At 48.3% G+C, this 14,393-nt stretch overlaps 2 protein-coding genes across 3 annotated transcripts; both read right to left on the reverse strand.

Annotated features, from left to right (window-relative positions):
* Window positions 1-37: 37 nt before the first annotated feature.
* LOC136302055 (gasdermin-A3-like) lies at window positions 38-6,685 on the reverse strand. The gene is made up of 10 exons (XM_066205366.1): window positions 6,529-6,685; window positions 4,985-5,249; window positions 4,626-4,821; window positions 3,111-3,276; window positions 2,945-3,038; window positions 2,482-2,529; window positions 2,088-2,236; window positions 1,744-1,894; window positions 1,065-1,138; window positions 38-930 (listed from the first exon to the last, which is right to left on the reverse strand). Exons 2-10 carry the CDS (start codon window positions 5,202-5,204, stop codon window positions 694-696), a joined length of 1,335 nt encoding a protein of 444 aa, XP_066061463.1. The 5' UTR covers window positions 5,205-5,249; window positions 6,529-6,685; the 3' UTR covers window positions 38-693.
* A 527-nt stretch (window positions 6,686-7,212) lies between these two features.
* LOC136301818 (gasdermin-A3-like) lies at window positions 7,213-13,991 on the reverse strand. Of its 2 annotated transcripts, none has more exons than XM_066205037.1 (10): window positions 13,921-13,991; window positions 12,586-12,850; window positions 12,229-12,424; window positions 10,664-10,829; window positions 10,492-10,585; window positions 10,036-10,083; window positions 9,639-9,790; window positions 9,295-9,445; window positions 8,520-8,593; window positions 7,213-8,384 (listed from the first exon to the last, which is right to left on the reverse strand). In XM_066205037.1, the coding sequence occupies exons 2-10, from the start codon at window positions 12,803-12,805 to the stop codon at window positions 8,148-8,150; spliced, it is 1,338 nt and encodes a 445-aa protein (XP_066061134.1). In that variant the 5' UTR covers window positions 12,806-12,850; window positions 13,921-13,991; the 3' UTR covers window positions 7,213-8,147. The 2 variants fall into 2 exon arrangements, with proteins under 2 accessions (XP_066061134.1, XP_066061133.1); XM_066205036.1 differs by having other exon boundaries at window positions 9,639-9,793.
* Between the last annotated feature and the right edge of the window lie 402 nt (window positions 13,992-14,393).

A 14,393-nucleotide genomic window follows, 5' to 3' on the forward strand; every position in this document is an offset into this window, starting at 1 on the left:
TGCATGAAATTAAAAAACTGCATTTGAGAACACCCAATTGCTTAGCAGGAATCTGCTCTTTATTTATAAATGATAATGAGAGTATTTGCTGTGCTTTTCTGTAGTGCTGCCCATATCTCTTGACCATTCTGGGGAGATGGGACCAGGGAGGTGTCAGTGAAACCTCTGGGATCCCGTCACGTTCCTACAGCTAGCAGTTAATGGAATGTCCTGCTGAACCAGGGGGGGACCAGGGTGAATCACTGCTGATGTTTTCCTTTGGCTTTTGTTTCCTTTTCATTTGCTCCCTTTTCCTCTGCATTTCATTTTTGCCTTTGTGTGTCCTTTCCCTTTTCCCTCTGCATTCCCTTTCCATTCCCTTTTCCCCCTCCCTTTCCCAGTTACTGATTGCAGAAGCAGCAGCAGCATTTTGAGGGAAGCAGGATTACGTGAGGCACTTGTGCCAGGCCTGTGATTATTTGAGCTTGGTGATTTTCCTATTGTCCCTCAGTATTCTTGGGGAGACAGACAGACATATCCACTTTGAAATTCAGCCATTAGCATCCATAATTGACTTTCCTGCCTTAAACATGCTTTTGCCAGCCAAAGCAGCCTTGAGCATCAACATGGATGATATTGGGAGAGAAAACTCTCTTGCAGCAGAGATTTCCCAAGATCTTGTGTGGGGCTTCCCTGGGCAGGGCCAGGTACCTCCTACTTGGAGCCACTCAGGAGGTTGAGGGCGTACAGGGCCACAAACAGGGCTGCCACGGCCTCGAAGGGTTGATCCCTAGGGACGGCTGATCCATCTTCCTGGAGCTGCACTCCACTCAGCTCCACCAGGGCAATGGTTAACCTCTGTTCCTCCTCGTGTGGGAAGGAGAGGAGCCTGGCATCCAAAAAGAAAGGCCACATCCCATTCTTCAGGTCATGTTTCAGTAGATTTTCAACCTTTAAACAATTAAAAAAGGAAAAGAAGGATTTTAAACAGAAGAGAAGTTGTGACATCACTATGGAAATGTTGTTATAATTAACATAGATCCTGCCTCCCCTTGAAAGGAGCCCAGTGTGATGTGTTTTCTCACCAGCTTCAGCTGTTGGGACACAATCTTCCTTTCCAAGGATTCCAGCAGCAGCAGCAGCTGATCCTCCATTAACTCTGCAGAAATAAACTGGGTTTGGATCCAAAGCCTCCCACCAAGGTTAGTGGTGGGATGGGAATTGACAGCAGGATGGGGAAGAGCGAAGAAGGTGGGAAAAGTGATCATTCCTTGTAAGAAATGTTCCTTTGGTCAAACCTGTTTTGGATGTTTTAATGGAAATGATTTGTGCAGGCTCAGTGTGAGAGTGATCTGGCTGTTACTCACAGAATCATGGAATAGTGGGTTGGAAGGGATCTACAAGGATAATTGATGTCCAACTGCCATCCCTGCACAGGACAATCTCAGCAATGTGAGCATGTGCTGAGAGCGTTGTCCAAACCCTCCTGGAGCTCTGTGAGCCTTGCGGCTGTGACCAATCCCTGGGGAGTGTGTTCAGTGCCTGAGCACCCTCTGGGATAAGAACCTGTCCCTGATATCACTTTGAGGCAGCAGGGAGCCCTGGATGGGTTCAGAGGGAGTTTCTTTCCTCTCTTCTCCCCTCCATTGGACTGGGATGGGGATTCCACTTGAGGAGGAGGAGGATGAGAAGAAGGCAGGAGGGAATGGCAGGACTGGGAGTCATCCCTGCCTTGATTTCCCTCTTAAAGACCCAAAGGCTCACCACGCAAAGCGTCAAGGACGTAGGTGATTCCCTCAGCCAGCAGAAGGACACTATCTCTTGGAGAATGCTGTAAGGTGCTGAACAGGCCCTGTAAGTCTGGGCTCTCAGTTTTCAGCTCATAACCATCATTTTGCTCAGGAACTTCTTCCATCTGGGGGAACAAGGAAAAGAAATGTCAGGATTTGAAGGCAGAGGCTGCTGCTTGTCCAGATCAGAGAGATGTGCTGAGTGGGGAATTTTGGATGGACATTTGTGGCACAGGGCAGGTGACTTGTGGGGCAAGAGGTGTGGTCCTGGATGTGTCTGTATTTCTAAATGGTGGCAGTAAGAAGAGCTTCACTTACTTTCTGGCTGAGCTCTTCAAGGAGGTTCTTGTCTCTCATCACAGCTTTGATGGTGTTTAAGATGATGGACAGCAGGTCAGAAGACAACTCGAGGAAAATTCGGCAGGAGTATTTAACTTCTTTCTCTGCTATTTTTTTTCCTGAGAGAGCTGCAAACCAGAATGAAACCAAATGTGTCACTTGAGTTCTAGGAGTTCACAGGCAGCTCTAAACTTATATTATGAAATACTTGTATGTGTGTTTTTATGGAGAAAAGTATTTTAGCAGTTGTGATGTGTCAGGGAAGAGGCAAATGCTAATCACTCCTGCTGATTTGTTTTATGCTGGATGATTCCATTTTACCCGAAGTAAGAAAGTGCAAGTGGAACCTCTGAAATACATTACTTATGCTCACCTTGTAAACTTCGGATTACCATTACTTCCATTGGGATATGACCCAGATCTGGAAGAGAAAAAAAAGGACGTTTACTCTGTTTTGAAGCAGCCTTCCCACTGCTGGTCACCCACCCTGTTTTCACCTTGATTCTTTTCTTCTGATTAGAAAATAAACTAATCCAAACTGTGCTCTCTGCCATTTATCAGCAGGAGCTTTGCAGCTCCTGAAAAGTATATCTGAGACTTCCTTCTTTCATTTTCTTACTGACTCCTCCCCAAACAGCATCTTGGTTGTGTTGCTCTTTGACCTTGCATGGGCTTGTGTGGCCTCCCCCAGGTGATTTCTGTCCCTCACACTGCCTCCCTCTCCTTGCAAACAAGTTCAGGGTGTATCTGCGGCTAGGTGATTCTTCATAAAATATTTTTTCTTTTGTGCATCTTTTCTGGAAGAGAGAAACTGGTCCTTTCTGGAAGTTACTTACACCATGCTCCATCTTTAATGTGTAGTTGGGTAGTCCTGAAGGCCAGGGTGCAGCCCTTGGGTATGACTATGCCTTGGTTGTTCTCTCTGGTGGTCTGGACAAGGAAGACAACCTGTTAGAACACCTGGGTGCAGGTGTTGGGGAAGGAAGGAGACAGAAGCCAAACCTTTGCAAACAATGTGGCATAAAATTTGGCCATGAATCCCCCGCTGGCCTTGGTGGATTCCTTGTACACAGCCTCCTCGGAGGCTTCGAGGGTTTCAGTGACCACGTAAAGATTGGTGTCCGTTCTCCGTAGTTGTAGGATGAAGGAATGGTCCATGTTGACTTGCCTAAAAGAGTACAAGGATGGGATGGGTCTGGAGTACCAGGAGCAGCTGACGCAGTTTGGGGGGATGTGTTGGTTTTCCATGGCCTGGTTTGTGGTAGCAGGGGTTCACAGAAGTGGCTTCTGTGAGAAGCTGCCAGAAGCTTCCACCACGTCCACCAGAGCCAGTCCCTGATGGCGCTGAAGATGGACATGCTGCTGGCCAAGGCTGGGCCAATGAGAGGGGTTGGTAACACCTCTGTGATAAAACATACTTAAGGAGAAAATCAGAACAAATTGGGACACAGATTTTTCCTAGCCAGAGAAGAGGAGGAGGTGAGAACATGTGAGGAGAACACCCTGCAGATACCAAGGTCATTGGAGAAGGAGAGGCAGGAGGTGCTGCAGGTGCCAGAGCCATGATTCCTCTGCAGGCTGTGATGAGACCATGGTGAAGCAGCTGTGCCCCTGCAGCACATGGGGATCCACAGGGATGCAGAGATCCACCTGCAGCCCATGGGGATCCACAGGGATGCAGAGATCCACCCACAGCCCATGGGGATCCACAGGGATGCAGAGATCCACCCACAGCCCATGGGGATCCACAGGGATGCGGAGATCCACCCACAGCCCATGGGGGACACGCTCATGCTGGAGCAGGTGGATGCCTGGAGGAGGCTGTGATCCAGTGGGAGACCCAGTGGAGAGAGGGGGCCCTGCTCCCAGGCTGGAGCAGCCTGTCCCTGGAGGACTGCACCTGTGGAAGAGTGACCCACACCACAGCAGTTCTGAGGACTGTTGCCCATGGGAAGGGACCCCACAGTGTAGCAAGGGAAGGACTCCTCTCCCTGAGCAGCAGAAGAAAACCCTGGGTGATGAGCTGACCAAAATCCCCATGGCCTTTCCCTGGCACTGTCAGTGGGAAGGAGGGAGGGGCTGGGGGACAAAAAGGTGTTGTTAAGGTCTTAGTTCATTTGTCATTATCTTCTTCTGATTTTATTGGTAATAAACTCATTCTGTACCTCTGAGTTGAGCCTGTTTTTCTTTTTGAGTGTTTCCTTACGGTCCTTAACTCATGAGCCCTTCATTTAATTTTTTCTCTCTCCTCTGCCCAGCTGCAGCAGGGAAGAGCGAGTGACTTTTGTCAGTGCCTGGTATTTGTCCAGTGTCAAACAACAACATGGGAATAAGCCTGTAGAAGAGGAGGGTCAGGGGGACCTTGTCACTCCATTCACTGTCTAACCTGGCCTAGTTAGGGGAAATTCATGCCCTAAGGTCTTAATCTTGGTTTTTTGCTGTTGAAAACCCATTGTTGACCTGGTGTGTGCATGAGGGGAGGACTGGAGCGTGTGTGCCCCCTTTGTCATTCCTTACCTTTCTCTTCTCAATTCCTCCAGTGATTGCAGTGATACGCTCTTCTTTTCTGGCTTGATAGAAAACTCGTTGGACAAGGAGGCAGCTCCTTTCAGCCCTACACTTGCAGGATCAACTGAAATTCTGAGATCTCCATCAGCTTGGTCAGCTCTGGTTTGTGTGAGAGTAAATTGGCTGGAATCTTGATGGATGGACTCTGAAATAATTCCATGAGTTATGTTAAGCAAGACTACACAGACTCAGCACTGTAAGTATATCACACAAAGGAAAGGTGGAACTTGGTAGAGTTCAGCCACAAATGGTTCAAAAACATTATCTATGGTATTTGATAAATTCATGTTGATAAATTTTGTGTTTACCTATGCTTTTACCCTCTTTTCCAGGCAGTAGCACATCATGCAGTGTGAACCGAGTATGCTGGTAGTAGGGATCTGGGTGGAATACGCGTTTTGATTTTCTTTTTTTTATCAGCAGACAGAGGGGCCTGAAGTGCTCATTGTGTGCGATGCTCTCGACAGGGACCAGTTCTTTGCTTGGATCCATTTCATTGACGATGAATTTGGTGATTTTTTTAAACATTCTGCTGTGATTGAGGTTTTGAAGCAAAGCTGAGGGGATTTGTGCCTTGGGAAAGTGACAACACAAATTAATCCAAATTACTTGAAATAATAGCACAGAATCACAAAATGAATTAGGTTGGAAAAGACCTTTGAGATCATCTAGGTCCAAACTATGACCAACAGTTCCTCATCCTGGCACTGAGTGCCACGTCCAGTCTTTTTTTAAACACTCACAGGGATGATTACTCTGCCGCCTCTCTGTGCAGACAATTCCAGTGACCATTCACACTTTCAGTGAAGATTTTCCTGATGTCTAAGCTAAACTTCCCCTGGCACAGCTTAAGCAGGACATTGTAACAAGTTCTCAATTTAATTATTAAGAAGTTTTCAGAAGAATGACTGATATTACCCACGGACACAAGTTTCACAGGGTTGTTACAGGGAGTGTTTGGAGAGGAAGCAGCAGGAGGTGTGGGTTGTTTGGCCTCATCTGCCTTTGCAGGTGAACACCAGTGATTGTGCAGAGAGAACAGAGCTGGCAGACTCTGAGGATGCTGATTTTAGGGACAAATGTCCACCAAAAGAGAGAGAAATCAGCCCACTCCAGCTCCTTGGGCAGACCCTGTTGTTCAGCAGGGGAGAGCTGGTGTTTGAGGGGCAGAAAGAAATCCCTGTTTGTTTTCTGAGACAGCTTGCTTTTATCAGAAAGTTTCAGCTTCACTTTTCTGGTGTTTTATGGGATGGAGCTGGAGAGAGAAAAACAGCAATCGTGAATGGTTTGGCTGGGAAGGCTCATCCTATTCCTCTCCTTGCCATGCTCAGGGACACCTTCCACTATCACAGGTTGCTCCAAGCCCCGTCCAACCTGGCCTTGGACACTGCCAGGGATGTGGGCCAGTTGGTGCCAGTGCCGGACCACCGACACACAGAGGAATTTCTTCCCTGTGTCCCTGTATCTAACCCTCTTTCAGTGTGAACGATGCCAACAACAAATAGCTTTGTGTGCTCAGTGTTAGTAGCGCTTCTGGGCTCTTTCCCTTCGGAGTGTCCAAGAAGAAAACAGAAACTAAACAAGAGCACATAAAGAGAGAGGTCCTGCCAATCCTCTCCCCTGCCCAAAGCTCTGGGATAATGCACTTCCGTGTTCGTGGGGGCGGGGAGCGCAGAGCTGACCGCGGGGCTGCCGAGGTGATGTGGCCTCTGGAGAGCAGCTGGACTGGGGAGAAGTCCTCTGGCTGTCTGCCGGAGGTGTGGAAGTGTTTGCTAAGTACAGGAACTGTGATTCCTAAAGGAAGCTTGCACTTCCCCAAACCCAGAGCAAAGAGTAAATTGATTTCTCTTACCTTGCTAACGGGGGAGATCCCTGAAGCACCACCTGGGCAGGGGCAGTGTTCGACCCGATCCGTGCTGGAGGACCCCTGGCTGTTCCCAGCAGCTTATCAGGAGTTGTTCCCAGCTGTGAGATCACTTCAGCAATTTCACACCCTCAGCACTAGTGTTCCGTCCCGACAAAGCAGCTCTTGCTTGCGTAACGCTTCCTTTTAAGTCATCAAGCTGAGTCTCTTAAAGGGGCTGTGGGTAACTCAAACGTGTACAGATGCAGGAGATGTAAGTCCATTGCTGGAAGTGTCCCAGACCAGACTGGACAGGAAGATGTCTCTGCCCCTGGCAGCAGGAGGGACTGGATTGGCTTTAAGGTCCCTTCCAACCAAACCATCCCATCATTGCACGATTCAACTTTATAGAGCCATGTAACAGTGCTGTTCTTTGCCAGATGGAGAAATGGACTCAGGAGGGGATATTGGCAGGAAATTCTTTTCTGTGAGGGTGGTGTGGCCCTGGCACAGGTTTTCAGAGAAGCTGTGGCTGCCCCATCCCTGGGAGTGTCCAAAGCCAGGTTGGATGTGGCTTGGAGCAACCTGGACTAGTGGAAGGTGTCCCTGCCCATGGCAGGGGGTGGGAATGTCCCTGGAGCCTTAAGGTACCTTCCAACCTGAGCCATTCCATGTTTCCTGTAGTCATTGCCATGCTTGTATGACAGCAAAAGCCATCCAGGTGAAGATTCCAGGACTCAAGTGCACATTTTTACATGAATGCTTCACTTTTATTAGTCCCCTTGGAATACTGTACAAAGGAGTAATCAAAATATTCATGCTTTACTTTAGGAAGTTCTCTACCTGAGATGGCTGTATCCATAGCAAGGGCCCTTATTTGTGGTACAGCCTCAGTCCTGAGGTTGTCAGATGTGCCATGGGACTGAAAAGACACATGAAATTAAAAAATTGCATTTGAGAACACCCAATTGCTTAGCAAGAAGCTGCTCTTCATTTATAAAGTGATAATGAGAGTGTTTATAGTGTTTCTTTAAGTGCTGCCGATGTCAATTGAGCATCCTGGGGAGATGGGGCCAAGGAGGTGTCAGTGAAACCTTTGGGATCCCGTCATGTTCCTACAGCCAGCAGTTAATGGAACTTACTGCTGAACCAGAGGGGGACCAGGGTGAATCACTGCTGATGTTTTCCCTTGGCTTTTGTTTCCTTTTCATTTGCTCCCGTTTCCTCTGCATTTCATTTTTGCCTTTGTGTGTCCTTTCCCTTTTCCCTCTGCATTCCCTTCCCTTTCCATTCCCTTTCCCCCTCCCTTTCCCAGTTACTGATTGCAGAAGCAGCAGCAGCATTTTGAGGGAAGCAGGATTACGTGAGGCACTTGTGCCAGGCCTGTGATTATTTGAGCTTGGTGATTTTCCTATTGTCCCTCAGTATTCTTGGGGAGACAGACAGACATATCCCCTTTGAAATTCAGCCATTAGCATCCATAATTGACTTTCCAGCCTTAAATATGCTTTTGCCAGCCAAAGCAGCCTTGAGCATCAACAAGGATGATATTGGGAGAGAAATCTCGCTTGCAGGAGAGATTTCCCAAGATCTTGCGTGGGGCTTCCCTGGGCAGGGCCAGGTACCTCCTACTTGGAGCCACTCAGGAGGTTGAGGGCGTACAGGGCCACAAACAGGGCTGCCACGGCCTCGAAGGGTTGATCCCTAGGGACGGCTGATCCATCTTCCTGGAGCTGCACTCCACTCAGCTCCACCAGGGCAATGGTTAACCTCTGTTCCTCCACATGTGGGAAGGAGAGCAGCTCAGCATCCACGTGGAAAGGCCACATCCTATACTTCAGGTGAGGCGTCAGTAGGTTTTCAACCTTTATACAACAATTTAAAAAACAAAATAAGGATTTTAACCAGTAGAGAAGTTGTGACATCACTATGGAGATGTTGCGAGAATTAAAATAATCTGTGCCCCCTTGAAAGGAGTCCAGTGTGATGTGTGTTCTCACCAGCTTCAGCTGTTGGGACACAATCTTCCTTTCCAAGGATTCCAGCAGCAGCAGCAGCTGATCCTCCATTAACTCTGCAGAAATAAACTGGGTTTGGATCCAAAGCCTCCCACCAAGGTTAGTGGTGGGATGGGAATGGAGAGCAGGATGGGAAAGAGTGAAGAGGATGGGAATATTGATCACTCCTTGTAGGAAATGCTCATTTGGTCAAAGGTGTTTTGGATGTTTTAATGGAAATGATTTGTGCAGGCTCAGTGTGAGAGTGATCTGGCTGTTACTCACAGAATGATGGAATAGTGGGTTGGAAGGGATCTACAAGGATAATTGATGTCCAACTGCCATCCCTGCACAGGACAATCTCAGCAATGTGAGCATGTGCTGAGAGCGTTGTCCAAACCCTCCTGGAGCTCTGTGAGCCTTGGGGCTGTGACCAATCCCTGGGGAGTGTGTTCAGTGCCTGAGCACCCTCTGGGACATAACCTGTTCCTGATATCAACCTAAGTGTCCCAGACACAGCTCCAGCCATTTGCTTGGGTCCTGTCGCTGGTCACCAGAGCAGAGATCTGGGCTGCCCCTTGGGAGGAAGCTGTGACCACACTTTGAGGGAGCTGGGAGCCCTGGATGGGTGCAGAGGGAGTTCCCCTCCTCTCCCCTCCATGGGACTCGGATGGGGATTCCACTTGAGGAGGAGGAGGATGAGAAGAAGGCAGGAGGGAATGGCAGGACTGGGAGTCATCCCTGCCTTGATTTCGCTCTTTAAGACCCAAAGGCTCACCATGCAAAGCGTCAAGGACGTAGGTGATTCCCTCAGCCAGCAGAAGGACACGATCTCTTGGAGAATGCTGTAAGGTGCTGAACAGGCCCTGTAAGTCTGGGCTCTCAGTTTTCAGCTCATAACCATCATTTTTCTCAGGAACTTCTTCCATCTGGGGGAACAAGGAACAGAAATGTCAGGATCTGAGGGCAGAGGCTGCTGCTTGTCCAGAGCAGAGAGATGTGCTGAGTGAGGGAATTTTGGATGGACATTTGTGGCACAGGGCAGGTGACTTGTGGGCAAGAGGTGTGGTCCTGGATGTGTCTGTATTTCTAAATGGTGGCAGTAAGAAGAGCTTCACTTACTTTCTGGCTGAGCTCTTGAAGGAGGTTCTTGTCTCTCATCACAGCTTTGATGGTGTTTAAGATGATCGGCAGCAGGTCAGGAGACAACTCGGAAAAAATTCGGCAGGAGTATTCAACTTCTGTCACGTCTACTCTTAATTCAACTGAGCTACCTGCTAACCAGAAGGAGACCAAATGTGTCACTTGAGTTCTAGGAGTTCACAGGCAGCTCTAAACACAGAGTTTGAAACACTTGTGTGAGTGTTATTGAAGCGAAATGCATTTGGGCAGTTGTGATATCTCAGGGAAGAGACAAATGCAAATCACTCCTGTTAATTTGTTTTATGCTGGGAGATTCCATCTTACCCAAAGCAGGTAAAAGTTGTGCAAGTGGAAGCTCTAAATTACATTTGCTCACCTTGTTGAGTTGGCTTTCCATGGTTTTCCAGTTTGAAATAACCCAGATCTGAAAGAGGATATAATGGGCATTTATGGTATTCTAAACCTGCCTTCCTGCTGTTTTAACCTTGATTCGTTTCACCTTGATTCTTCTGAGTGGAAAATAAATGAACCCAAACTGTGCTCTCTGCCATTTATCAGCAGGAACTTTGCAGCTCCTGAAAAGTAAATCTGAGACTTCCTTCTTTCATTTTCTTACTGACTCCTCCCCGAACAGCATCTTGCTTGTGTTGCTCTTTGACCTTGCATGGGCTGTGTGGCCTCCCCCAGGTGATTTCTGTCCCTCACACTGCCTCCCTCTCCTTGCAAACAAGTTCAGGGTGTATCTGCGGCTAGGTGATTCTTCATAAAATATTCTTCCTCTTCTGCATCTTTACTGGAATGGAGGGATTGCTAATTTCTAGAAGTTACTTACTCCATGCTCCATCTTTAATGTGTATCTGGATGGTCCTGAAGGCCAGGGTGCAGCCCATGGGTATGACTATGCTTTGGGTGTTCTCTCTGGTGCCCTGGTCAAGGAATACAACCTCTTAAAACAGCTGGATGCAAGTGGAAGGAAGGGTAAGGACGGGAAAAGGAAACAACACCTTTGCAAAGACTGTGGCATAACACTTGGCCTTGAAGCCCCCGCCTGCCTTGGTGGATTCCTTGTACACAGCCTCCTCGGAGGCTTCGAGGATTTCAGTGACCACATATAGCTCGATGTCTGTTCTCTGTAGTTGTTGGATGAAGGAATGATCCATGTCGATTTCCCTGAAAGAGAAAAATGGTAGGAAGGGTCTGGAGCACCAGGAGCAGCTGACACAGCTGGGGGGATGTGTTGGTTTTCCATGGCCTGGTTTGTGGTAGCAGGGGTTCACAGAAGTGGCTTCTGTGAGAAGCTGCCAGAAGCTTCCACCATGTCCACCAGAGCCAGTCCCTGATGGCGCTGAAGATGGACATGCTGCTGGCCAAGGCTGGGCCAATGAGAGGGGTTGGTAAAGCCTCTGTGATAACATACTTAAGGAGAAAATCAGAACAAATTGGGACACAGATTTTTCCTAGCCAGAGAGGAGGAGGAGGTGAGAACATGCGAGGAGAACACCCTGCAGATACCAAGGTCATTGGAAAAGGAGAGGCAGGGGGTGCTGCAGGTGCCAGAGCCATGATTCCTCTGCAGGCTGTGATGAGACCATGGTGAAGCAGCTGTGCCCCTGCAGCCCATGGGGATCCACAGGGATGCAGAGATCCACCCAGAGCCCATGGGCATCCACAAGGGATGCAGAGATCCACCCACAGCCCATGGGGATCCACAGGGATGCAGAGATCCACCCACAGCCCATGGGGATCCACAGGGATGCAGAGATCCACCCGCAGCCCATGGGGATCCACAGGGATGCGGAGATCCATAAACAGCCCATGGGGGACACGCTCATGCTGGAGCAGGTGGATGCCTGGAGGAGGCTGTGATCCAGTGGGAGACCCAGTGGAGAGAGGGGGCCCTGCTCCCAGGCTGGAGCAGCCTGTCCCTGGAGGACTGCACCTGTGGAAGAGTGACCCACACCACAGCAGTTCCGAGGTGACTGTTGCCCATGGGAAGGGACCCAACAGTGTAGCAGGGGAAGGACTCCTCTCCCTGAGCAGCAGCAGAAAACCTTGGGTGATGAGCTGACCAAAACCCCCATGGCCTTTCCCTGGCACTGTCAGTGGGAAGGTGGGAGAGGCTGGGGGATAAAAAGGTGTTTTTAAGGTCTTAGTTCATTTGTCATTATCCTCCTCTGATTTTGTTGGTAATAAACTCATTTTGTAGCTCTAAGTTGAGCCTGTTTTGCCCTTTGAGTGTTTTGTTTAGGTCCTTATCTCAACTCATGAGCCCTTCATTTAATTTTTTCTCTCTGCTTCGCCCAGATGCAGCCGGGAGGAGAGAGTGAAGAAAGTTCCTCAGTGCCTGGACTTTGTCCAGTGTCAAACAACAACATGGGAATAAGCCTGTAGAAGAGGAGGCTCAGGGGGGACCTTGTCACTCCATTCCCTGTCTAACCTGGCCTTGTTAGGCGAAATTCATGCCTTAAGGTTTTAATCTTGATTTTTAGCTGTTGAAAATCTATTGTTGACCTGGTGTGTACTGGAGGGAGAAGATAAGAGTGAGTGTGCCGCCTTTGTCATTCCTTACCTTTCTCTGCTCAGTGCCTCCAGTGATCCCAGTGATACGCTCTTCTTCTGTGGTTTGATAGAAAACCCCTTGTAGAAGAAGGCAGCTCCTTGCAGCCCTACAGTTGCAGGGTCAACAGAAATGCTGAGATCTCCATCAACTTTGTCAGCACTGACATTTGAGAGAGTAAATTGGCTGGAATCTGGATGGATGGACTCTGAAATAGTTCCGTGCATTATCATTAGCAGGACTACACAGACTCAGCACAGTAAGTGTATCACACAGGAAAGGTAGAACGTGGTACAGCTTAGCCACAAAAGGTTCAGAAGTATTATCTATGATATTTGATCAATTTATATTGACAAATCTGCGTTTTACCTATGTGTTTACCATCTTCTCCAGGCAGCAGAACATCATCCAGTGTGAACCCTGTTTGCTGATAGTAGGGATCTGGGTGGAATATGCGTTTTGATTTTCTTTTTTTTTTCAGTAGACAGAGGGGCCTGTAGTGCTCATGGTGTGCGATGCTCTCGACAGGATTCAATTCTTTGAATGGATCCATTTGGTTTAGAATGAATTTGGTGATTTTTTTAAACATTCTGCTGTGGCTGAGGTTTTGAAGCAAAGCCAAGGAGATTGGTGCCTTGGGAAAGAGGGAACACAAACCAAATTACTTGTAATATTAGCACCGGATCACAGAATGACCTAGTTTGGAAAAGACCTTTGAGATCATCTAGTCCAAGCTATGACCAAAGACTTCCTCATCATGACACTAAGTGCCACATCCAGTCTTTTTTTAAACACATCCACGGATGATTACTCTGCCGCCTCTCTGGGCAGCTGATTCAAGTGACCATTCAGTCTTTCAGTGAAGAATATTTTCCTGAGGTCTATGCTATATTTCCCCTGGTGCAGCTTAAACAGGACATAGTAACAAGGTCTTAATTTTATAATTAAGAAGTTTTTAAAAGAATGACTGATATTACCCACAGACACAAGTTTCACAGGCTTGTCAGGGAGTGTTTGGAGAGGAGGCAGCAGGAGGTGTGGGTTGTTTGGCCTCATCTGCCTTTGCAGGTGAACACCAGTGATTGTGCAGAGAGAACAGAGCTGGCAGACTCTGAGGATGCTGATTTTAGGGACAAATGTCCACCAAAAGAGAGAGAAATCAGCCCACTCCAGCTCCTTGGGCAGACCCTGTTGTTCAGCAGGGGAGAGCTGGTGTTTGAGGGGCAGAAAGAAATCCCTGTTTGTTTTCTGAGACAGCTTGTTTTTATCAGAAAGTTTCAGTTTCACTTTTCTGGTGTTTTATGGATGGAGCTGGAGAGGGGAAATTCAGCAATCGTGAATGGTTTGGCTGGGAAGGCTCATCCTATTCCTCTCCTTGCCATGCTCAGGGACACCTTCCACTATCACAGGTTGCTCCAAGCCCCGTCCAACCTGGCCTTGGACACTGCCAGGGATGTGGGCCAGTTGGTGCCAGTGCCGGACCACTGTCACACAGAGGAATTTCTTCCCTGTGTCCCTGTATCTAACCCTCTTTTCTTTCAGTTTGCACCATTCCAGAGAGAAGTACCTTTGTGTGCTCAGTGTTACTAGCGCTTCCAGGCTCTTTCCCTTTGGGGTATCCAAGAAGAGAGGAAAACTAAACAAGAGCACGTAAAGAGAGAGCTCCCATCAACCCTGCCCAAAGCTCTGGGACAACACACTTACCTGTTTGTGGGGTGGTGGGTGTGCAGAGCTGACTGCGGGGCTGCCGAGGTGATGTGGCCTCTGGAGAGCAGCTGGACTGGGGAGAAGTCCTCTGGCTGTCTGCTGAAGGTGTGGAAGCGTTTGCTAACTATGGGAGCTGTGAACCTTGCACCTCCACAAACAGAGAGCAAAGAGTAAATTGATTTCCCTTACCTTACTAACAGTAGGCTCCCTAAAGCACCACCTGGGCAGGAGGAGCATAAGATCTGATCTGTGCTGGCAGATACCTGGCTGTTCACACCAGAGTTATTATTGCCCAGAGTTCCTCCCAGCTGGAGCAATTTTATCCTTCTCCCCAGTGTTCCATTTCCTCAAAATGGCCGTAACTCTTACCTAACCCTTCCTTGAGCACTGTGTCTTATAGGGGCAGTGGATAACTTAAATTTCTACAGATGTAGGAGATGTAAACTGATCCCTGGAATTGTCCAACATCA

Source organism: Chamaea fasciata, unplaced genomic scaffold (genome assembly GCF_029207755.1).
Source record: "Chamaea fasciata isolate MVZ Bird 193981 ecotype frontalis unplaced genomic scaffold, bChaFas1.0.hap1 SCAF_27, whole genome shotgun sequence".
Lineage (NCBI taxonomy): Eukaryota > Metazoa > Chordata > Aves > Passeriformes > Sylviidae > Chamaea > Chamaea fasciata.